At 38.6% G+C, this 25,087-nt stretch overlaps 1 protein-coding gene across 4 annotated transcripts in view; it reads left to right on the top strand.

The window, feature by feature from the left end:
- Positions 1 to 25,087, top strand: part of PRMT7 (protein arginine methyltransferase 7) — an 843,610-nt gene that overhangs the window by 439,023 nt on the left and 379,500 nt on the right. For all 4 annotated transcript variants that reach the window (XM_044081516.1, XM_044081514.1, XM_044081513.1 and 1 more), the window contains one exon: positions 4,152 to 4,279. In XM_044081516.1, coding sequence (XP_043937451.1) covers positions 4,152 to 4,279 — 128 coding nt within the window. The remainder of the gene's footprint in view (positions 1 to 4,151; positions 4,280 to 25,087) is intronic.

Below are 25,087 nucleotides of genomic sequence, written 5' to 3'. Positions count from 1 at the left end.
TGTGGGTTTCTGGCAAATCATTGAGGATTGGCGTCAGAAAATAATGGCAGATATTTGAGTTTCAGTCTTCATATCCTTCAGAAAATTCATGCTAATGCAAAAGTTGTTCGGTCATATTTCTAAGTTTGTAAGAGCAATATTTATAAATTGTACCTGTTTTGGGGCTTTTGTCCCCCCATTATTTGAGGTTTTGTCCAGATTTATTGCTCTAAGAGGTTGAGAGGTATGGATCAGTAGGGCTTTTAACTATCTGACTTTTGGCTCAGAATATTGCTGTGTGCCCTGCCCCACATTTGGCCTAAAATGTCTCACACTTATACTTCCCTTGTGCACCATGACTCCATAGGTGAAATGGTGGTAGAAAAAAAATAAATAAAAATGGTACACATACTCCTTTCAGTAGTGCATTCAGTGGAAGGTTGCCTTTCATAATGTGGAACAACTGTGAGCAGGTTACTAATACTTTCAACAAAGAAGCTCACAGGATATCTTAAAAAGCATTATTTTCATGAATTAATCCTTTTCAGTATTATATGGACAGTGACCTCACGTTTGACCAACATGTGTCTATTGTAAGAGCTCCTATACTGTGCAGCTTATAAACAAAGGGATTGTGTCTACATGTAGGGATGTCATTACCCCCTTTACATGGCCCTCATTAGGCCAATCATTGAATATAATGCCCCCTTTGGCATGTATCTGTCCATATACATGGAACAGCTGGAATGCCAACAGAGATCTTACTGAAAGGATAAAAAGTCTAAACAACATATCCTATATCGACCAACTCATAAGGCCTGTTACTGTACTAGGTATCCTACAGACTAAGAGACAATTATGTAAGAAACTTGATAGAAGCTTTGTGCCACTTTTACAGTCTGTAATTTATTTATGGTGCAGGGCAATCTGTAATGTGTGGAACACAGTATTTCTTCATATCCCCAGGAGTAAATAAGAACAAAATGCCATAAATCAACTATAATTAAAGTCATAATAAACCCTATTGTAAGAAGAGACTGCACGTGATTAAAGTATTTTCATGGTTGTCTGGGTAAGCACTGTATTAAATTGTGTTCGCATTTCTATTTTTTTTCTTCTTTTAAGGCTATAAAGTTTGACTCGAGTCTAAGTGCAAACCATTCTGAATCTGACACCAAGAAGCTACACCTTTATGCATTGATAACTTCCACAGTGTTTTGTTAGAAACTGAAAAAGTAACTGTTGTTTGTATGTTTAAAACTTTTGGAAGCCAGTGGAGGGCAGCGGGACTGCCTTTTCAAGTGCAAAGTGCTCCACTTTCAGCCATAGTTATGAGTTGGTGGTCACAGTATGAGAAATGATACAGCAGAATCTGGGATAAAGATGCCACATTAAGGGACTTGATATGCAGTGTGCCTAGTAATGATACCGTTGCTTTCTGTTGGTATTGCAGATGTCACATCCACACCCATCATGGAGATTTAGTGAATTATGCTGGAATGACTAAACATAAATGGAATGCCACACCATTTTCACATGCATGGAGTTTACATGATACCGGTTGTCATGTGAAACCTGTAGACAATACTGTCAAGGTAGCCGAGTTGAAGTTGGCATATGTTGTGTGCCATTCCAGTACTGCAACAGGAGATCATATAGGAGAGATTGTTAGAGACATTTCCAATAAAGACATAGCCCTTCACCGAACAAAATGTTCCGCACTCTTCAAGAATGTTCTTGGCCCAGCAATGCATGAAGAATTAATCTTGGACTAAGTTCAGTTAGACAGTAAGGAGATGGCCTACTCCTTAATCACGGATATTGCCCTGGAAAAACAGCTCTGTGTGATGGTGCGATACTACAGTCCTTCACTGGGCTCTATTGTCGCAACATTTTTTGGAATAATATTGCTTGACAGGAACAGCAGAATGAATATTCAATGCAGTTACCAAGTTTCTTGAGTCAAGTAAACTACCAATTAAATGCTTGGGCTTAGCAACTAATGGCTGAAGTACTATGCTCATAGATGTTTACGAGGTTAATGACCACAAGGGCCTTTTTAAGCCTAGCCATGCATCCCAAATCTCTGACAAGTTCTGCTACCCTTGATAAGTGTAAGCATGGGCCTGGGAGATGATCCATTTACAGGTTACTTGTGTCCATTAGAGACAGATGCCAAACCAGGTATGAATTTCCGGTTTCCCATCCAGTTGTCCAAGTTGCACTTGAATTGTGTTAGAGAAGAATTCTGCTTCACATGGATGTGGAAATAATAATTCAGTCATAAAGCGGGTTCACAAAGTTTGCCCAGATGTTGTACACAGAGTGTATATGTCATTCAGTTCAACTAAGTTCATCTCATGCACTGAAGGTGATGCCAAGAAACATTGAATTTATGATATCCGAGACCTATAATTGGTTTGACTACAGTACCATTCACCAGCTGAAATATAAGCAATTATTTGAATGCATTAGTATTGGTGAAGTACCTCTTAAGATTTTAAAGTTGTCAGACACTCTTTGACTGTCTGTTGCCTCCTGCGTTCAACAGGTCCTTGATCAATTTGACGAACTGAAGCTTCATTTTCAGATGGCCATAGATGAACTGTGTGATTACACAGATGAGATACTGTATCAGATGTTCAGTTCACCAGAGAATAAACTTTACTTGTTTTTGTGGCCCATATTACAGGAACTGAACAGATTGAACAAATTATTTAATTTAGACAAAGCGAGTCCTGTAGAGTTGTTGACTGAACTGATAACTTTGTATCAAAATATGATTCAGTGAATTGTAAGACCAACCACACTCACTTCGTGGAGAGGAACAATGGCTTTTGATCTAGAAAAAAACATCTAGCTATCTACCTCTAGTAAGTAATCATGGCAGTGAATTCCATTTAATGTTGCTTGAGTCTAACATTGAGCACTCTTCGGCAGAGTAAATAAAACAGCGTGGTCATGATTTTCTGTTGGAACCCCTAAGGGAGCTGCTTCAGAGATTGCTGGCAAATGTGCAGAAGCCAGAATCTCTGGCTGATCTCTCACCTTATTTCGTCCTTGGAGTACAGAAACCAAACCTGTCCAAGTTGTCATTTTTACCTTTGTGCAAAGGGAATTTAGGAAATCTGGAGCAGCAGTGGCTGCGAATTGGCACAATGACATGGACAAACTTTAGCGATAATAATGTTGAACAGTTCTGGATAACCGTAGCAAATCATATGGATGCTTCAGGGGATTTTGACTTTCTACAGCTGGGACATTTTGCCTTGAGTGCGTCGATGATGCCTTTCAGTAATGCAGCCACATAGAGAGAGAACTTTCTTTGAACTGAATCTGATTAAAATGAAACTGAGAAACAGAATGCAGCAAGGCATGCCAGAAGCTTTGTTACGCATTCAAAGATACACGGAGAGCAAAGGGATCGTTTTCAATGGATTTATCCCAACAGCAGCAATGCTGAGTATATTAAATTTGAACATTTGCTCGACCAATAATCATGATGATGTTCTACATGACTAATATTTTGCAGTTACAGATAAATAAGTATCTGGTAGTTAAGATTAATTATTAGTAATTCATGATATATTTTACAATTCGTTTTATCCCATTGTCAGTGCATGCAGTCTCTTGTTACAGTAAGGTTTATTAGAACTTTAATTATAGTCGATTTATGGCATATTGTTGTTATTTACTCTTGGGGATATGAAGACATACATTGGCTTGGTTTTGGGCTGTTTTTGGAGTTGATTGGGCTGTTTTTTTTTTTTTTTTTTTAAGTATCTGTTGGTATGAACAGACATTGAGCTACAGAGTTTCAGGGTTGAAATTGGCAATTATAACCCCCACAGCACCGACTCTAGGGGCATCCTTTCCTCCTAAATGAATTTTTTCTCAAGTGCATCATTTAATGTTTATGACTATGATTAGTTGCAGTATTACTGGATCACATGTAAACATAAATGAGCATTAAGTAAATAAAATCCTCAACTAGTACTTGAAATCCATCCATTCAGAATGCCTCTAAGTGACTGTAGAAATACCCTGTATGTACCATTTTCAGAAAGACTGCTTGCCTCTTTGTGAAAAATGCAACATGTTCGTGTGATTTTATTGGTGTATTTATCAATTCCAGACATTTAATATTCATTTTCCTATCTTTTTTCTCATAGTGGCGAGATCACTGGATGCAGTGTGTTTACTTTCTTCCAGAGGAAACTCCAGTCTTGAAGGATGACTCTCTCTGTTTGGCTGTTCACCATGATGTGTACAACTTGTGGTACACAGTTCACACAGCAAGGTAAGAGACGGACAATTGTTTTCCCATCTCTGAGTCCTCATAAATGGAGTGAGTTTCATTGTCTCAAAAGCCACACAGAAATCCTAACCATCTACTAAAGATAATGCCAAGTCAAGTTTCTTTGTAAAGTCATCTTCAACCATTTCTATTGTAAGAAATGGACACGGAACAGTATTTAATTTTAAAAATATTTTTTTCTAAAGCTGTATATCTTTGCCAGTTTTCATTTAATTAATTGGGCTAATTACAGATGGAATTCCTGTGTCTTGGTTTTTAAAGTAATAAAAGCCTGTATGACCATCCACACATTGATTCACTGTTGGCCAGAAGTTGTGCTTAATATGTTTTTGTTCAATGCATACTTATTCTCAGAGGACTTTTGCTGAGTTACTGTAATTGGCCTTCCTTTATACCTTCACCTGCAGTAACCAGCCTATTTTTTTCTCTGTGTGTCTCTTGGTTAACACTGCAATCAGTCTTTTTGATGGTGTGTATTTAAATAGTATGGAAATAAATATCTTTCCTTTATTTTCTGGGGTCTTAGTACAGTTGTCTTTCATCAGCCATGTCCCATAGTTCCTCCTCAATTTCCACCCTACCTTTCCTCAACACCTGACATTTGCCTTGTGGTTAAATCCTTGTGTAATTTACTGTGAAAACTACACAGAAATGTGATCAGAACTTCTTATGATACAGGCTTGACAGATGCATTGGGCTTTTTTTGTTACGCCGTATGCAGTTTTCAGTTTACATCACATATGCATATGTGGCTGGACTAGCATCATTTGTCTCCAGCAGGAACTCAGTAACTATTAATTATTGGGTGGAAGACCCTTCCAAGAGAGGTGGGCTATCAAAACTAAGACCGTGTTCTGTCCTGTTCTGGCTCTTCAGGGATTGGATTAGTAATCAAACCCTTGATGTCTTGGTCTCAGTCAGGTCTCTTTTTTTTATTTTTTTTTTGTGGCACTAAACCATCAGGAAATAACTTTCTGACAGGAAGATTTTGAAGCTTTTTTTTCTAATAAATTATGCTGATTTTACTTTCATGCTCAGTAAAGAAGTCTGTTAACAAGCTTGAGCATGAGAATCAAACACACAAACTGCTTCTATTTTTCCAGACTACTTACCATTCTGTCAGTTGTTAGAGTAGTGCTAAAAATAGAATTCTGAGAGCTTACCTCCTAAATGAACTAAAATCAGTGTGGAAGAGAGAGACTAAGCTGGATGAGGCAGTGGAATTGGAATATAGTTTTCCAGAAGCTGGGATAAAATAAATGGAATACAGACAGCTAGTGCTTCCTTATCTTCAGGAGATTTATTGTCAGCAGTACCCCTGAGAGGGGTATAAGTAGCTAGTCAGAAAGGGCAGTGGTAAGAATCTGAAGTTAGGTGAAGGGAAGAAAAGTACAATCCTTGACACCTATGAAGGCTTATCTGCCTGCTACTCAAGAAGTTAAAACATTTCTAGTTATTGCAAGAAGCTGAAACTACTATTAACTGTTATAGAAGGAGTCTTTGTCATATAAGCATCCACCTGAAGGCATTTGCCTGTTACCAGATTTTCACAGAGATGGTCACAGGTACTGACACTGACCACACAAATGTGCACTCTTGTTTATAGGTTAATGGAAGAATATGATAGGGTAGCTCGGAAATAGTTTGACCTGGTATGGATCCAGACTATCACAAGCTTGCCTTATGAAACTTGCAGTGTAGGCAGTGCTATCATGCATAAGTGCTCTAGACCAGTGGTGATCTGTTATTCTTGTACTATGCAGCCAGGTGTGGAGGTTGTCTGTATCAAGTACTAGACTATTTGTTTCTGTGTCTTTGAAAGAAAAAGATTACTGAAGGGGTTAGTTTGATCATCCACAACACACACAGATGCAGATGATTTATAATTTCTTTCTTCCTTATCCCTGAAAGAGTTTTTTCAACAAATTTAATGAATTAAATGTATATAGGATAAAAAGAGACATCTCCATCAAAAAGATGTATTATGAGTTAATTAGGAATCAGTCAATTATAGATTTTAGCTACACTATTACTATGCTGATTCCTTTTTCCAGGGCTGTCTGCTTCATTTTACTTTCCCCTGGTTATCACACACCTTATTCTGTTTTTTTTCACACACACACACACACACACACACACACACACACACACACACACACACACACACACACACACACTGGATCCCTAAACTATGCACTTTGTATTTAAAATTTCAGAGGTCTGTTTTAACATAGGTGATAAATGCCTTGCAATCTCTCTCAACTTCATGCCAAACACCAGTCATCAGAGATGGTGAATACTGCAGAGAAAATTGGAAGACGTAACAAAATGTGCTTAATTTAAGTATGATGCGCCTAACAGGATGTCAGTAACTGATGCAACTCCACTATCAGACCATGTATGGTGATCCTGTAGCTAGCAGAATTACTGGATGTGTATGTGTAACTAGATAAATTGATGTATGTGCAAATAGATGGCACTGTTTGTAGAGCCAGCTATGCAGCTCTTAAATGACTTGGGAAAGTGGAATCCATTTTGAGGAAGCTTTTTAACTTTTACCGCCTTAGAAAAATGATTTGAGAAATTGTAATAACTGTGTATGGTTTTTCATGTATAAGACTAGAAGTACAGTACCTGTTGATTTAATGAATCAACTAAATTAGTCTGTTTCCAGTTCTGCTACTCCCACTCTACCTCCTGTTTTTCCTGTAACACCATGGTGGATTAGTGCAAGAATTGTAGCAAAAAAAAAGTTGTTCATGTTAACCCTCCAAGACTAAAGAGAAGCTTTCATTCAAGAATTTTCACAATACATTAGAATAGAACTCATTTATGCATATGAACCATTTGAACAGGCACACTGTAGTTATGAAATTCAAAGCACTAGTAGATGGAGTAAAGCTTGGAGATGAAATGTTTTTCAGGTATGTAGTGGAAGGGAAAGGAAGAAGGACTCCTCTAACAAGTCAACAAAAGGGTGGGACATAAAAAAATGGAAGAAGCTGATATGCTAATCATCAACTTTACTTCCATCTTGACAAAGAAGTTGGGGATACCAAACTGGAGAAGGAATTGAGTAAAGGGAGTCTTGGATGGCTTGAGTGATAAAACCCCAAACTGGCCAAACTGAGGTAGGATATGGTCCAGGAGATCAATTAATTACTCTCTGCAATCATTCAGGACCTTACCAAGGTCTTAGTGAATTTTCTAGTTATTCAGTAGTGCTGTGGCCACTAGAAATATGCCAGAGGCGTGAAATTAAGTAGTGGTGCTGGCTTTCTGCAAAGGAGACAGAGGAACCAATCTTAAATTTTATAGATCAGTCATCCAGAAGAATATTTGGGAAGGTTGGTGATATTTCTGGAGTCCAGCCAACTCTAGAACATGAGCTAATATAAGATTTGTATTTGGAAGATCCTACTAATCAATGATTCAGAATTGCAACTGCATTACAGAGCTCCAGGGTAATGGTTTTTGGACTGATATGGCCTCTAATTTGATTTCTGTATCGCACTTAACTCCACTACTTAGAAAATGCTACTGATTAAACATCTAGTCTTTGGGTAGCAAACATAATTTTGAAATAGGTAGGAAGTTGGCTAGAAGGAAGAAGGCAAAAGGTAATGGTGCACAGGACCATGTCAAGAGACATACAATGAGTTTAGTGCCATTAGGTATTGGGTCTTAGCCAGATCTGTTCATTACATTTGTTTCAGACATGCTGGAGAGCACTGATATTGCAGATTGTACTAAGGTAGGGGGGCATAGAAATAGACAGGAGAGCATAGGGCAGGATCTCAGGATATTAACAAAATAATATCAGAGGTAACCATTAGCATTCATTATAGACAAATGCGTGGTGCTAAATAAGGATGCAGCAACCTGTGGTCATAGTCAGTCTAGGGGAAGCTGAAATGAAGTAGATAGCCCAAGAAAAAGGACTGAACATAGTAATGTTATCACTGAACAGACAAGAACAGACTGAAGCCAAAACCCACAGGCTGTAGGAATCGACTTCCTAAGACAAGGAGATAATTCCCCCACTGTAATGCGCAGTTGATTAGACCTCATCTGGAGTGGTATATGCATATCTGGAGGCAGTACAAGAAAAGGATGTTAGCTTTACTGGAAAGGCTGCAAAGGAGAAAAAAAAAACAGTTGGTGTCTGGCATTTGGTGCAGAGGGTTCAGAATGTAAGCTGTAGAACTACCAAGATTGGTGCACACCTGAACAAAGTACGACTTCAGTTCTCCCAATGTGAAAACAGAAACTGAGAAAAAGTGCCATTGAAAAATTTTTTTGGTAAATTTCAGTTGCTGGTTAGTAAATATACTGCCTGGATGCCAGCAAAGAAGACATTTGGAAAATATGAAAGAAAATCAACCAGAAAAGGTAGAGAGATACCACCATTTGGGAAGGATTCTGGAGCTGTTCAGCAAAAAGCAATTCAAGGTTCAGCTGTTTTAAAAGAATGGCCTTCAGTAATTTAGAAGAAAAAGTAAACTCAAATATATCTGGAGGCGATTAAAATAAATGAAACATTGAAGGAAGGTATATGAATTCAAACAACAAAGGGCTGAAAAAAATGGAAGAATTTTTTAACTAGCCATTCAGATGAACTGTGATAAAACTGCAAAAACCATTGGTTGACATGAAGAAAAAGCTAGCTCAGGAAGAACTGCTTAAAAAAAGAGTTGGAAAATCAGCTGCACAGAGAAAACCTGAGATTTGCTGCTGTGCGAAACTGGAAGGAACTGTCTGTATTAATTTTACAAAAGACAAATAACCAACTGCACTGGTGTTGCACAGCAGAATTTATTAATTGAAAGGGCACATCAATTGTATGCTCCAAACCTAGCCATGAGAAAGCAGCCAAGACCTATATTGGTTAAGATGTAATCATACCAGCAGAAAGAGTTAATCCTGATAAAACTGTGACAGACTGGCAAAGTATTAAAAACTGGTAGACAGCACAGTGTTAGTAAAAAATGATTCTTCACTGTACAGTAGGCAAGAAGAGATTCAAATTTATCCAAGCATTCAGGGAATGTCGAAAGACAAGTGAGAGTTTCAAGTTGTTGTATCCAGCTGTCTTCCAAGTGTTTTTTTTTTCCTGGAGGATCAAAGTCATTTTTTGAAGCAGAGCAGGCTAAGAAGGAAAAAAAATGTCCAACAAAAAGTGAGTCAGCAAGCAGAGGGGGACTTTGCTTCTCATTTTTATTCTTTTCTGAATGAACTTTACAAAGATTCATTGTTGAGCACAAGACAAGCTGTCTGTAAGTCCGAACATTTACTATATAACAAGCAGCAATCAGTGTAAATGGGAGCACAAGGCTGAAGCATGTGCTTCAGCATGGGTAGCCTTAATTTTAGGTTAGATAATGCCTTAGGTGCAGCAGTTAATTTGGGGTAGTTGTTTCCGTCTGAATGGTTAAACTTCATGTTTTAAAGATGTATATAGCTTTGTGTGTTTTTTTCCAAGTTAATAGGGGATGGGAGTGTTTTGTATTTCATTTTTTGTTTGACGCGTTTCATTACAACAAAAAGTCTTGAAAAATGTGACAGGTTCAAAACGAGTTGAGAAGAAACAACTGTAAAAAGATCAGCTTGCCAAATATTAGTATATACATATAACACAAAAAATGGAAATATACATTCAAAAAACTGTCATGTATAATAGGTAGGAACAATAGCTTTTTATCATGATGGCTGTGTTGTCCATATTACCCTCAAATGGCCTGACAGGTGTAGATAAAAATGAGAGTATTGAATTGGAAACGGACTTGGAAAGACATGAGCATGTGAATTTGACACAGAGTGGATTTCAGAATAGATATTCAGCATGATGTCAGGGAGAGAGGAAAAGAGAAGTAATTAATAGTAATTGCTAGAAGGCCTGCAATAGTGATAGATGAGGGGAGAAAAAAGACAAAAAGGGTTAGATTTGTGGTAGTAAGAGGCTATTGACAAAGGAGGAGGATTACAATGACATGTATTTATATTCCTCCAAAAACTGCTATTATGAATTTTAAGAAAGTTTTGGGAGAAATAATTAACTTTCACCATGGAATATTATTTATAGCTGAGAATGGAATTTGATTTGTCAAAGTCAAAAGTCAGAGCAAACTTTTTTGTCGATCAGATATACACTGCAGTGCAAGCTGAATGAAATTGCGTTGCTTTGGGCCCTGTGCAAGACATAACAATGAACACACAGTTTGAATGACAGTAAGACTATTGCACATTCAGTAATGATTAAAATATTAACACAATAAATTACCACAGTTGGGCAGGAAGACATTAGACAGTATTATACTAGTGGGTATTGCAAGAGTGTGACTTCAGATTGTGACTGCTTAGAATAATGTACAATTGTAGTATGATGTATTCTGATCATATTGCACTTGTATGGCGTGGTAACTCAGTCCTGACTATTGCACATTCAGGAAGTAATAGCATAAGAAATCAGGCTAACTGTACCAATTATTGAAGCAATTTGCTAGAGTAATTACTGTAGCTGATACTTCATAGCAAGTGGCACATTGATTTAATTATTCACTGTCATTGCATTGCATTGTCATTGCAATAGTGCGGAGGTATCAGTGAGACCTACAAGGGGCAATATAACAAAAGAGGGTAGATTTCTGAAGGAATTTATGAAAATATTTGGTATGGAAGATGCAAATTCAGTAGTAGGAACTCAAATAGAATTTACATATTAATCCCCAAGCTAAAATAACTGGTCTAGACTAGATTGAAATTGTATTTCGCAGAACATGTGCATGTAATTGAAGGCTTCAACACACATCCATTAACTGTTTCTATTCATGCACCAATAAAAACCAAGATAAAAATGACAAGTAATGAAGTAAAAATAAGACCCTTGCACTTTCCCACTCGCCTGCTAAAAAGAGAGGAATTTGAGGAATGGGTAGTGGAACTTATTTGAGAATTTTTAGGAAAGATATAAATATCTGAAGAAGTTGTAGCTAGTGACTGGGATAAGATAAAAATGGAGTTTAAAAATAGGGTCAAAATAAAAGAGAAAGAGAGATGATTAAAAAACAATAGAAATTACATAAAGGCTGACAAATGTTAAAGTATTGGAGAATAAGGGGAATCTCACAGAACTAGAGGAGTTAACACAGACTGCTAAAGAGAAAATAAGGGAGTATCTGGAGAATATGCATGAGTTTAAAAAGATTGCAGTTAAGCAACTCTTTTTTTTTTTTTTGATAAATCCAGAACACAAAACTTTTAGTAAAACGACTTGGGGACAGAACTTTGAAAAGGTTGCCACCAAATCTATAACTACAAAAATAACCAGAGATCCTGTAGAAGTTTTAAAGATATTCCTGAAATTTATGCACATTTGTATAAAGCAGAGAAATGTGGAAATCAAGAAAGAGTACAAAGAGTACATATAGAAATATTAATGGAAGATTTAATTATGCCAAGGTTTAAAGGTAGACAAGGTTCAACAACTAACAGTTAAGATATAGGAGGTGATGAGATAAAAACAGTGATGTATAACCTTTCTTCAGGAAAGTCTCCAAGAGCAGATGGTATTCCTGTGGAAGTTTGGAATTGGTGGGGGGGGGGTAAGAAGTGATAAAGATCTGGAGGATTTTGTTTAACAGTATTTTAAAAAGAGGGGAATCACCAACATCTTGGAAAAAAACTATGGTGGCTTTCTTACCTAAAGATGTCAAAGACCCTTCAGACCCAGAGTCATGTAGATCTATTTCAATTTAGAACTAGAGTTCTAACGTGTTCTATGTTTATACTAGCTAAAAGAATGGTAAAGGTGTTGTCAAAATTGATAGATATGGATTAATGTGGCTTTGTGGAGGGGGAGGCAAACATTTGATAACATTAATAGAGCAATGATGATCCAGAGGGAAACCGAATGTATGAAAGTACCTCTGTTGGTGGGTCCTGATACAGCGAAAACATTTAGGAGATTGGAAGCTTTTACGTACCCTGATACAATAATATGTTTAATTAGAAGGATATATGAAGGATCAGAGGCAAGAATTAAAGTGGAAGGATTCCTTTCAGATAAGCTGAGTTTGAATAGAAGAGCTAGGCAGAGATGTCCTCTTTCCCCAGTATTTGCTTTATATTTAGAGCAATTGGCAAAGAAAATAAGTGACTCGGATGTAAAAGGATAGAATTGCTATGATACTCGAAAGTTGGCTTTATTTGCAGATATTATTTTGTACCTGATAAAGCCAGAAGAGGACATCTTACTGTAGTGGAACATTTTGAGAAGGTTTTGAGTTTTTTTTTTTTTTTTGGGGGGGGGTATAAAATGAATGAAGCTAAAACAAAGTTTATAGCTATAAGTTATGTAACCGCAGACCAGTTGGTTCAGCAATACCCATATTCATGCGGAGACATGTTAAAGTATTTAGGAATATGTATTAAAAAGGTTTCTTTTATGGCAGCTAAGGATGTGTGGGAAGAGACTAAACAAAAGAGCATACAAAAACTGAGAAACTGGAAAGTCTTACTTATGGATATGGATAGTAAGATACAAGGAGTGAAAATGTTTAGTCCCTTTAGTCTTGTATATGTGTCAGGCATACTTTTATCAACCCGAGGAAAAGTTGTGGACAACAATTAGTAAAGAATTGAATTAATTTATCTGGGAAGGAAAGCGGTCAAGAGTTAAATGGAATAAGTTGATTATTCCAATAGAATAAGGTGGTTTAGGTTTACCTGATTTGAAGGGATATTTTCAAGTTGCACAGTTAAGACTCGTACATAACATGAGCAGAAGGTTATAAGTTAAAGTGGAAAGGAATGATGATGAAGCATACAGAATAGAGAATATTATATTCCTTAAGTAGCAGAAACTGTTATAAGAACTAAGCCAGAATATTGAAAGGAGATTTTGCCAGTAGGGATGACTGCAACTAGGGGTACAGAAAGTAGGCAGCAGGAGGCTGGGATTTACTGGAGAAACCTGACAGAGGAACCAAGAAATTGGGACCAAATAACTCAAGCAGGAAAGGTATAAGAGTGGGATGAGACCAAGAACACCTTTGGATTTACAGGGTAGAAACTGCCTTCCGTACCAGGGCTTTTATTTGCAACTGTCATCAGTCCCAACATTACATACGTTTCTCGGTTCTTGCCTTCCATTAAACCTCAACCCTCCACACATTATTCTGTATTATTGTTCTCACAGTTCCCATTTATTTATATATAATTTGCTCCTTCCTTTTTCTAAAGATCTGACTTCCAGTTATTTTGTCTCTCTTGCAAATTTCAGTACTTCAAATATAGACAGTTTAGATATTGATTTCCATTTTCTAGCACTTGCTTTTTTGGCAGCCAACATAGTGCAGTGGCAGCATTGTTGCCTCACAGCAAGAGGTTCTCCAGTTTGATTCTCGGCCGTGGTGCCTTCTGTGCAGAGTCTGCATGTCCTCCCTGCATTTGTGTGGGTTTCCTCTGGGTGCTTTGGTTTCCTCCCATGTTACAAAGACATGCATTTGGAGCATTTCTCCTTCGGCTTCTGCTGAAAATTGGCTTTGTTCCAAGTCGGACTTTCCCAGTAAACTAATGTTAAATAAAATAAATAAATAAGAAGGCCTTATGTGTAGGCAATTCAAGTTCCTGTGTCCCAGCTCAAAAAAAATCATATCCTTAGTTACAGCCATTTACTTGCCCAATATTTCTGACAAAGTACTCTATAGGGAATTTTTCAAGTCTGCCAACTCATTACACTCCCAGACCACATGTTCCCAGTTACCTGTTTCTTCCCCAGCACACCTCCAATACTTGCTATCTACCTGAAGAAAAACTCTTTGAAGTCTGCTTGGGGTATAAAACATTTATGCAAATGCTGCAAGCAAAGATCCTTAACCTTCTAGACTTTCTTTCATACTTGGGAGCCATACATATCTAGTTCTCTTACAAATTCCTTTTCCAGTCTCTCTTCTCAATCTTTTCTGACTTCTCTGATTAATTCTTAAAGTTATCTTGTAGTATTTTATATGCTGAACTAATTGTCCTTCTTTTCACGACAGCTCCTGTTCAGGATATGACTAAAAAAACCCACAAGAGCAAATTTTTTACTTAAGATTTCCATATACTGCAACAATGAATGTACTCTAACGCATACATTTATTGTAACTTTCTACAAAACTGTACTTTCTCCTTTGCCACTGTTTACCATGGGGCCCTGAATTATCCGTCCCAGTCTGAGCCTTCTGGCATATAGCAGGCGCTGTAGACATTTGTAGAAATCCCTGGACCTGAGGTTAGGAAGTTTTGTGGTGACTTTCTCCATAAACTTTCATGTTTCATATTTTTAATTTTGATTGTTCAGCAGAATGATCAGGACAGCAGCAGCTGGGATAAGTATGTGCTAGTTAGCATGGGTTAAGCTGTCCTTTAGGGAAGAACCAAAGCAGGCTGTTAATGATGCTGTTCTAATTGAATAGAATTCTCCGTAAATCATCAAAAACCTGTCAAAGCAGAAACTGGCACTGACCACTTTGAAGGGCCTTTTTCACCCCTGGCTAGCCAGGGGACTATAGTCCCTTCTCGGAAACCAGCTCAACAACCTCAATTCAGTTCAGTTTTACTAGTAAGATTGGTGGACTGACCATTTCCAGCCAAAGCCAGTGAGGTACAATAACAGTACTGTGGTACATGATACTGTAGTAAACCACCATAAAATTTGGGTTGTATAAAAGTAGTTCTATTCAGACAGCGCTTGTCCTACTAGGCATTGCCAATATCCTTGCAAAAGAAATTAGTGCCAACTTCACCCTGAGTCCTATTCAAAGCCCCAGAATATCTGAGCTCCTTACTCTTCCAATAATTTTAAAGATCAGTTACTGAAAGTGCTAACCAAGACCTAAAATACTTCTTCCATGGGACCTGAGAATGTACCTAATCACTTAATGGTGTTAAACATGCCTTTGCAGACACATTCCTTAAACTGTTTAAGCGATGTTTAGATATAGGTTTTGCTCTCTATTGAGTGTTGCACTACAGTGCTGATGCCCCTCCATAGAGGTGGCGTTAACCAACCTGGGTAATTACAGACCTATCAGTCCTAGAAGTCTCATCTGTAAAGCCATGGAATGTATTATAACTAATCTCATAAACTGTGATGTTAAGAATCTTATTAGACATGACCTCCCCTCTCACCTGTGCAATCAGCTTATTCTGACCTAGGCCAGGTCTTCAACACCATTCACCATACTGACATCATACAAAAGCTATAAATCCATAAACCTAGACCCATTTGTGGTAAGATAGATAGCAAACTGGCTGAAAGAACACACACAGTGCAAGTTGCAGGTGCCTCATCAAAAACTATGAATGTCATCAACAGTGTCCCACAGGGTTCAGTGCTGGGGCCTGTCCTTTTTGGTTATTTACTTCTCAGATCTCCAAGCAGGGAGCCAAGACCTCTGGCTAACAATGTTTGCAGATGACTGTAAACTGGGGGTTAAGTCACACTGTGACACCTAAACCCTACAGAATGAACTCCCCCAGTAAATTATTGGTGTAGTAAGAAAAATAGGCTCAAACTGAATGCTAAAAAGTGCAGCATCATCCCTTCTGGTAGAGACACCCTCCCCTTATAGTGTATAGACAACTCACCACTATGAAGCAAAAATGTAGTTGGGGACCTAGATACTTTGGTTGATAGCTCCCTCTCTTTTAGCCATCATGTGGCAACAGTAGTCAGGAAATCAGTAAAGACAAATAGACACTAACAGACTGAATAACCTGTCTAACCCAGCCCCGTATACTCAAAAGATAGCTGATCTATTCACAGATATAGGGCTTTACAAGAAGAAATTAATTGAAACTAAGAAGTTGTTGTTCCATGACAGATCTGACTTCTCTGAAGGTCATATATTTTTCATGGCTGAAGAATGAGGGCTATACTGGGTCTGAGCATGATAATGTCCAGCCCTCGTCAACATTGGATAAACGAGCGTTTGCTGTAAATGAAAGTTGTGCACATTGCTCGGATAGTAGCAACACGGATACCCATAACTCCAATGTGAACATTGCTAATGAGAATTTGAATCTAAATAAAATTCTGAGAGCAAAGACTGCAACCTTAAATGCATCTGCTTCCGCATTGAATGACGAGCATGCAGATACAACCGGTCAGCGCTTTTTTTTTTTGCAGCTACAGGCTCCCAAATTGGTCAGACACAACTTGAGGGGCCATTCGAGAAGCACAAGTCAAACAGGATGGAAACGCCAACTAAAATAGGGGCCTGCAGTGAGGAGGAAAGTCCATAGGACTTGGTAATTAATATTTCATCTCACGAATCGAACAGAAAGCAGGTGAAGGTACTGAATCTTGGTCTTTCATTTATACCAGCAAAAGGCTCAAATTTATATGAAGTTTTATTGGATTTTAAACTATATATACACAATATTGTGTTAAAATTGAATTATGGTAATACTGATTCACCTTTGAAGCTGTTTAAAAAAACAAGTACATGTATTCCTGTTCTTCCTCCACTGGTAGTGGCTTTTAGTGAAGTTTGTGAGAAAATCTACAACTTTTTTAATGAGTGAGCCATGAAGAAAAATTATTTTAATATGACAAATACACAATGGGAAGTCTTGAATGACTTAATAGTGCAACAAGATTTGTATATACGACCAGCAGATAATGGGGAGGGATTGTATTTATGGACACAGAGAAGTATGTTGATGCCATGCTTACAATGTTAAATGATGAATTTACATACTATGTGAGCGCTATGAATTTGATAGGATAATCAGAAATGTGTATTATGTATATGAGCTGTTAATGGAGGGGCTGATTGATAAACAGCTATTTGAGTATTTTAATGTTAACCGTCCTACTATACCTGTTATTTATGGACTGCCCAAGGTTCATAAGACATGTATCAATGGCCCTATGAGACCTATTGTATCAGGGAAGGGATGGGTCACTGAGCCCCTGTCTATCTATGTTAACAAACAGCTACATCTGATAATTGATGATGCTGAAACTGTGTGCTAAGAGATACTGGTCATTTTTTGATGAGACTGTCTGAATGGGCTGAGCAGAACCACCTTGATAAATACTTACTTGTTACAATGAATGTTACCTCGTTCTTTACTGTTGTTCCGAATGAAGAAGGCATTGAGCTGGTTAGATGTTGTTTAAGTAAGAACTCTTCTTATACTCCTGAATGTGTATATTTGATGTTACTTGTTAGATACAAGTCTAACCAACAATGTGTTTTTGTTTAATGACAAATATATACAAAAGGTGGATGTAGCAATGGGTACCATGTGTGCAAATACCAATGCTAACATGGTGATAGGACAATGGGAGTCTGAGTTTGTCTTTAGTGAGAGAAATATCTATCGACTCCTGACTCATTATGCTCTGTTCTTGGATGAAGTTTTTTTGGTCGTGGCAGGCACAGTGGAAACTTTACAGGAGTTTGTGCAGTACCTACATGGTACCACTAACCTTCTGAGATTTACTTATAAATGCTCTGATGTAGGCATAGACTTTCTGGATGTGTACATAAAAAGGGTCGGTGATGGGATAAATACCACTATCTATAAGAAGGCATGTAAGAAGAACAATTTGTTGCATGCACAGAGTATGAACCCTAAGCACCTGAAAAGGAATGTAATGAAGGGTCAGTTTTTTAGACATTCGAGGTTACACAACAAAGATAGTGATCTGTATTTTTCCTTTGATACATTAGCGAATGAATTCTATCAGAGGGGTTATAGTGAACATATGGTCCATCAAGTACAGAATGAAGTACTGGCACATTGCCAGATGAGAGCACAACCTTATTTTGATAATGCCTCCAGAAACAGACATCTAGGAATATTGGGAATGATACCGTAAGATTATCCTTGAATTGCTCTAATAATGTGCACAATATTTGTTGTATTATTAAAAAACACTGGAACATACTTATGACTGACCCTAAACTCAGAGACGATAGGGTGTGAACCAAAATTCACATATAAGAATTATAAAACAGTCAAGAGAATGAAACCCCTTTTAAGAGACACTGAGTCTGGGCTGACTCTTAAAGGGGCTTTCAGGTGTGGTGGCAGTAATATTTGTCACTACATCAGTGAATGTGATCATTTCTTGCATCCTGTTACGGGTCGTAGATATAATTGTGAATTGTGCTTACTGCATTGTGTGTAAATGTTATGTTGGGAAGACCAATACTTCAGGGATAGTATTAGGGAACATATTTATATATAGTATGAATAAATGTGATGATAGGAATGCACTTGGAAAACATACAAAAAGAGAAGGTTCTATGCATACTTTTAACTTTTTTGTACTTGAGATTTTTACACCAAGTATTAGGGGAGGAGATGTGAGAACCAGTACTAAGAATTTGGAAACCAAATGGATTATTTTGTTACAGGCAACTACTGGCAAAGGACCAGCCCTGAGGTCACATGATCTGAGGCGCTAAATTGGAGCTATTTAAATACCTGCACTGTGTGTTAGTCTTTAGATCTGATGGAGCATCCTGTGGTGATGCAAAAGTGCTCATCTCTTTTGTTATATTGTTTTTAATGTTTTATATTTTATGAGATTAAATTGTTTTGCAGCCATCCAAACGAGCAGACTTGTGTTTTTGGATATAGTTTGTTTTGGTCAGCTTCAGCTCCTTTGTTTGGCTTATTTTATCAGTTGTCAGGAAATCTTTGTATTTAGCCCAGCTAATAGCCATAGGACTGTCATCATGGTGTGAAGAGGTAATCACTCAAGTCTCTTCAGCATTGATTAGGTCAGCTGTCAAGTCAAGTGCCCCCTTCAGGATGTATCTCACTAAGCATATCAAACAATTAAAAAGACGCCAAAGGTTTCTTAACCAAAAAGATCACAGCCCTAAAGTCCCAGAGCTAAGAAGAGAGGATGGAGGCACTATCCTTTAACTCGTTATTTTCAATTTTGAGGGGAGATTTTTATCTCATTTTCGATGCCAGTTATAGATTCGATTGCCCTGGACCAAACTTTTTTTGAAAGTCCAGTATCTCCACCAGTACTAGAACTAGAATATCCCCAGAGACAGAGTTTCCTATGTTTCTACTGTGGTTTACGGTAGTGATGAGACTGAGGATAGCTTTGGTGGTGCATGGTGCTTGGCTACCAGCCAAGGGCAGTTCCGGCCTGCTGCCATGATCTCTTAAAACTTCTACTCAACCCCAGCCATTACAATGATAAAGAAATTAGCTATCCATTCATTGACATTATCATCTTTCCCACCAGCACTGAAAATTCTGACTCATAAAATTCATATTACCAGCAAGCATCAGAAGACCCACTCTGTGAAAAGGTACCCCACATTATTTGTGCCTCAGATAAAATTTCCACTTTCTTTAACGCCCTAGAACTTTCAGGTTCTTTCCCATCCCTCAACAAACTGTGCTTTCAGTACAACATGAAATAATCTTGGCTTTATATTCTAAAATGTTTCCTTGGGCATTAACCCTGTTTCTCCATATGAGCACAAGCTAGTTTCAGAAAGCTACCTACCAACAGCCTTTTCCAAAATTCTGTATGTGCCTAACCAATGCAAATTGATCTCAGCTTAGTACCATCGAATTACTGTTCCAGATATCTCTTCAAACATCAGATGCTTTGTACAATACAGCTTTTTGTAATGGGACATTATTATTTTTAGATTAGATTCATAGATGTTCCAAGGCCACTGAGTCTTATGACCATTCATGCCTTGACAGTACCCTCTCTCAGGCTGCACTCCCTTTCTCAAGAGGACCAGACTAGTTAACCCAGGAGTAAATTTATGGATACCCATCCAGTCATCTAGTTTATTTTTAAAGGAAAATAGTGAGGCGTTCTGCTTTAATATACAGAGAAAGTTTATTCCAGAGGTTTGGGAGGCACTATGTTTTAAACCTGCCCTGCCACAGCATTTTATTTGTTGTGAAGATTTAGTTGAATTTATTTTGGAGGGTGGTGTTAAGTGATCTGACCTTATCAGTATGGGAGAATAAACATTGATGATAATGGCTTCTGAACACCTCATTGAACGTAAAGTCAAAAGTGAATCTAGATGAGTTCACCTCTGTGATGCTGTGTTCCCTGATTGTTGTTATTCATAGGAAATAACTGCTGGTGTGGTTTCTATGTATGCTGTGTCAGTTTTTCAATAATTTCTCTTTTTTCAATGGTTGCAGAGTTGAGATGTATATTTTTTTAGGTGTTTTTGGGGGTGGGGGGCTCTTGCTTTTCACTTAGGAAATGCGTTAAGGCTCACCACCCTGTAAAAAAAAAAAAAAAGTCAGAGTTAAAAGTTTTACTGCTTGATTTTATCAGATTTAACCTTTGTTGGTGTGCTATTCAAAGAGACATAAGTGATTCTTTTTTTTCTCTCAAAACATCTTTATTAAGTTTTCACATATGACAAATGTAATCTTACATTTATATAAATGGAAAACATACAAAATAATACTACTTTAGTTGCAAACAGTTTACATCACTGACATCACTGAAACAACTGTAGTTGCAAACATTATGCATCACTTATAAACCATCCAGTCATTGTCACTTAAGCATTATATGGCTTATTCAAATCCTGCCTCTTAAACCTCGTTCCTGCTTTGCATATATTGTTCCCACAATTCCCATTTTTTCCTATGTAGTTTGTTCCTTCCCTTTTCTAAAGATCACATTTCCAGTTGTTTTATCTCTGAGTTAGTTAATCTCTGAGAAGACTTTCTGCATTTGGTATTTATGTACCCCATAGCCCCCCCCCCCCATGCTTAGTTAATATTTTTCCCTTGTGCCTTGAGAATAGATGCCCTGGTAAGGCTGGCAGGTTTAATATTTAACATTATTTTTTCCCTTTTTTCTCTTTAAGGATGTGCTTGCTCAGCTTAGTGGGGGTCAGAACTGAGAAGCAAAGTAAAGGTGTGTAGTGTTGTAGTTTGCGTGGTGTCACATTTGCTAATGGTAGTTGTGCATGCCATAGTCAATTCCAGTCAATCAAAAGTCATTCTGGATGAAGCAAAATGCATGAGATGATGATAGACTAATTCTCAAAACTATTTTGTATGTAAAACATGCCCCAAGCCCCATACAAGAGACTGTATCCCCAGATTTATGATGGTCTCTGAGGTTGTTACACCTCATGGCATGGACAGTGTCTGAAATATGTGGCTATTGGCAGTGAAGTCACAGTTTGGCTAATTGCTACATGCATTACCTGAACAATTGTCTTGAAACAATGTGGTTATTATTGGCCATGCAAGGTGGACAATGCAGTTATTCTTTGCTAAGTGAAGATCGTTAGTAGGGAAAACCTCAGCGATTAACTTTTGTTGAGAGCCTTTTTGTGGCAGGTATTAATATAACTGCTATGGCCTTTGAGAGGCATACCATTTTTTGTAGGTAATCCTAAGTAGAATTATTGGCTTCAGTTATTGTTTGCTGAATAAACAAGGGGAAATAATGAAATACTTTTTAACAAATGTTTGCTCTTATACCGTTTTCAGGTTTGGAAATTGTGTGCAGATGTTCATCGTGTTTCACTGTTGCAGTCATTACATTTGGGTTATCCTGCTGGCAGTCTACCCGCAGTCGGCCTGAATTCCAAAGTCCTGGTCTGGCGTTGGTTGCTGTTGCCTCCTCCCTGACATCAGTGCGCCAGGGGTATAAAAGATGCAGCCGACGCCATCTTCTTCAGTCTTTCTTGCCGCGCGGTGCCCGAAGCAAATGCAGTTCGCAAGTGCCGGTCGGCCGACTCCTGAGATTTTCGAGTTCGAATTTGAGATCCAAAGTCTTCATTAAAGCTAAGTACCCTGTTGGGGAAACTTTACCTGTTGGGGAAACTTTTTTCTTGCTCCAGACCGATGTCAGAAAAAGTCAATAATTGTATTTCTTGTGGGAAGCAAATACCTCAAAAAGATTTTCATTCTTACTGTATTCCTTGCCTAGGCCCTGACCACGACGTTGCTAGTTGTCGGTTTTGCGCTAGATTTAACCAATGCACTATTAAGCGTCGGTACGATTTTGCATTTCATTATTTTGGCAGAAGATTTAATTATATAATGCCGTCGGAACAGCCGACTACTGGCATTTATAAAAAGTGCAAAGACAAAGAAAAGGACAGGCATCCGAGGTCCAAAACCGACGAGGCTGACGCCCACTACCTCAGAGCCACAGGCCGCTTCTGACTCCCACGTGGAGATGACTAGGCCGCTGGAAACTCAAGGTACTGGAACCTCGGAAACTATTTCCTCAGATGGGTCCGGAGCCGCTGAGCAGGCATCAGCTTCTGAGGGTGTTTTAAGGCCTGCACAGTTATATGTGAAAACGACTTTAGCTTCAAAGGCAAAGACTAAAGCACCTCTAAAGACAAAGAAACAGGTACAACATTCACCTGGACAGGCCTCCAAGCCTAAAAAAAACAGATGCTTAAAATGGCCGAAGACCTAATTACTTTGATCAGGGGTTCCCATCCCCCTCCTGATAAGAGACCTAGGCAAGAGACAGAATATGAATCTTCAGATCAGGTTTCCATTTCCTCTGATTCCGCTTATGAACAAGGGATACTCTCTTCCTCCCTATGAGGATTCTGATGCTGAATAATCTATCCCTTCAGCCTCTCCTCCTGAAGATTATTCATTTGGAGAGATCCTACATACTATGAGGGAGCATTTTCATTGGGAGAGCCAAGATTACTCAGAATCTAAGAAAAGGCTCAGAGATTTTCTTTTACTACCTCAGCACAGGCCCTTTGCTTTTCCTGCTGTTTTAGACATTGTAGATGATGTATTTACAGAGTCCAGTCTCACTCCTGACTCTTTACCACCAGCTCCTGTTAAGCCAGACAGATACTACAGGGTACCTGATTCACACAAATTCCTTTACAAAAACCCTGCTGCTGACCCAGAAACTATTTCTCAGGGTCCCAAGGGGGTCAAGGCGTCCACTGCAAAAAAACCTTATCTCCTCTGATAGGGATTCAAGGGCCCTGGACAGATGGGGGAAAAAGATTTACACTTCTGCTTCCTTGGCTGTAAGGGCCTTAAATTGTCAGTTTCATATGCTTAAATATCCACAATATCTTATGTCATTACTTAAACAGAAAATGTTGACAAATTCTGAATGTGCAGAAAACAAAGAAATGCAGGATTTATTGCATGCAGCTGAACAAGTGGGAAAGCATACTTTGCAATGTGGTTTTGATTCTCTGGAGGCCTCCTGCAGGGCCGCTGTTACGGGTTCTGTCATTAGGAGGCATGCTTGGTTAAAGGAACAGTCTCTGCCTGACCATGTTAAAGCAAAATTATTAGATGCTCCATTACAGCATGATACCTTCTTTGGTATTAAAGCAGAAGACGTGTTGAAGAAAATGGAGGACAAAGCTAAATCTATGCAAACAGTCAATGATTTCTTACAGGTACAACCACCCAGATTGAGCAGGAACTGGCCTGCAAAGAATTGGTCCTTTCCAGTGTCAGATAGGCCACAAAGAGGCAGATACAGACGCCCTAGAGGCAGATCCCAGCCCCAGGGCTCATACAGGCCTAAACAATGGGGTGCTCCTACCTCCAAAAGAGGAGAAGATAAATCACAGCCATACAGAAAACAGTCTCAATGACTTTCCCCTGCCAGCACCAAGCACTTATCTTCTGGCAGCCCCTTTAGGGGGAAAACTAGCACTTTTTTCACTAAACTGGCATATGATCACCCAGGACAAATGGGTCCTGAATATAGTTTCACAAGGCTACAGGCTCCATTTTCACACCCTGGCAAGGGCAAACGGAATGCCAGACCTGCCACAATCAATGGGCAGAGGCACAAAAACAAGTTTCATCCCTCACGGACATGAGGGCCATTCAGCGAGTACCACAGCAAGAGCAGGGACTAGGGTTTTACTCAAGACTGTTCTTGGTGCCAAGAAAGGACAATGCCTGGAGACCAGTACTGGACCTGTCTATTCTAAACACATTTCTGGATATTCCGAAATTCATAATGTTGACTCTACAACAGCTTCTGCCCATGCTGGGCAAGAAGGCATGGCTGGTGACTTTAGACCTAAAAGAGGCATACCTGCATGTTCCAGTCAGACATTCATGCAGAAGATACCTCAGATTTATAGCTGGTTCAATGCACTACCAATTCTCTGCACTGCCCTTTGGCTTATCTACTGCGCCCAGGGTATTCACAAAATGCCTGGCACCAGTAATTGCATTTTGCAGACAAAGAGGAATACAAATGTATCCTTACTTGGACGACTGCCTTATTCAAGCAGAGAACAAAGACATTCTACTACAGCATCTGGCGTTTGTAAAACGATTACTAACATGCCTAGGGTACACAGTAAACGAAAAGAAATCAAAACTAGTAACCTCACAAGAGATAATATTGCTGGGTGCAAGCTTAAATACAACTGCCCAGATGGCTTATCTCACACCAGACAAAGACAACGGACTCCTTATTTCAAAATGATGACAACAAAGACCCAGTTATCTGCAAGAAAAATTCTGCAGGCTTTGGGCTTCATGGCATCCTGCATTCTGCTAATTATGCAAAACTGCATATGAGGAAACTACAATGGTATCTAAAAAGTGTTTGGACTCAACATTGCCACAGCCTAGAGACAATAATTACCCTCATTCCCTGCCTGCAACAGGAGTTTCGATGGTGGGCAAAGGCCTGTCACCACAACAAGTGACAGCCTTTCACTTTACCCACAGCCAGGCAGACATTAAGAACAGATGCATCAGATTATGCCTGGGGGCCCATATGGCAGGAAGATG

Source organism: Protopterus annectens, chromosome 8.part0 (assembly GCF_019279795.1).
Source record: "Protopterus annectens isolate FY-2018-M chromosome 8.part0, PAN1.0, whole genome shotgun sequence".
Taxonomy (NCBI): domain Eukaryota; kingdom Metazoa; phylum Chordata; order Ceratodontiformes; family Protopteridae; genus Protopterus; species Protopterus annectens.
Note: the sequence above shows the minus strand (reverse complement) of the source record. Positions and strands in the feature narration are given on the sequence as shown.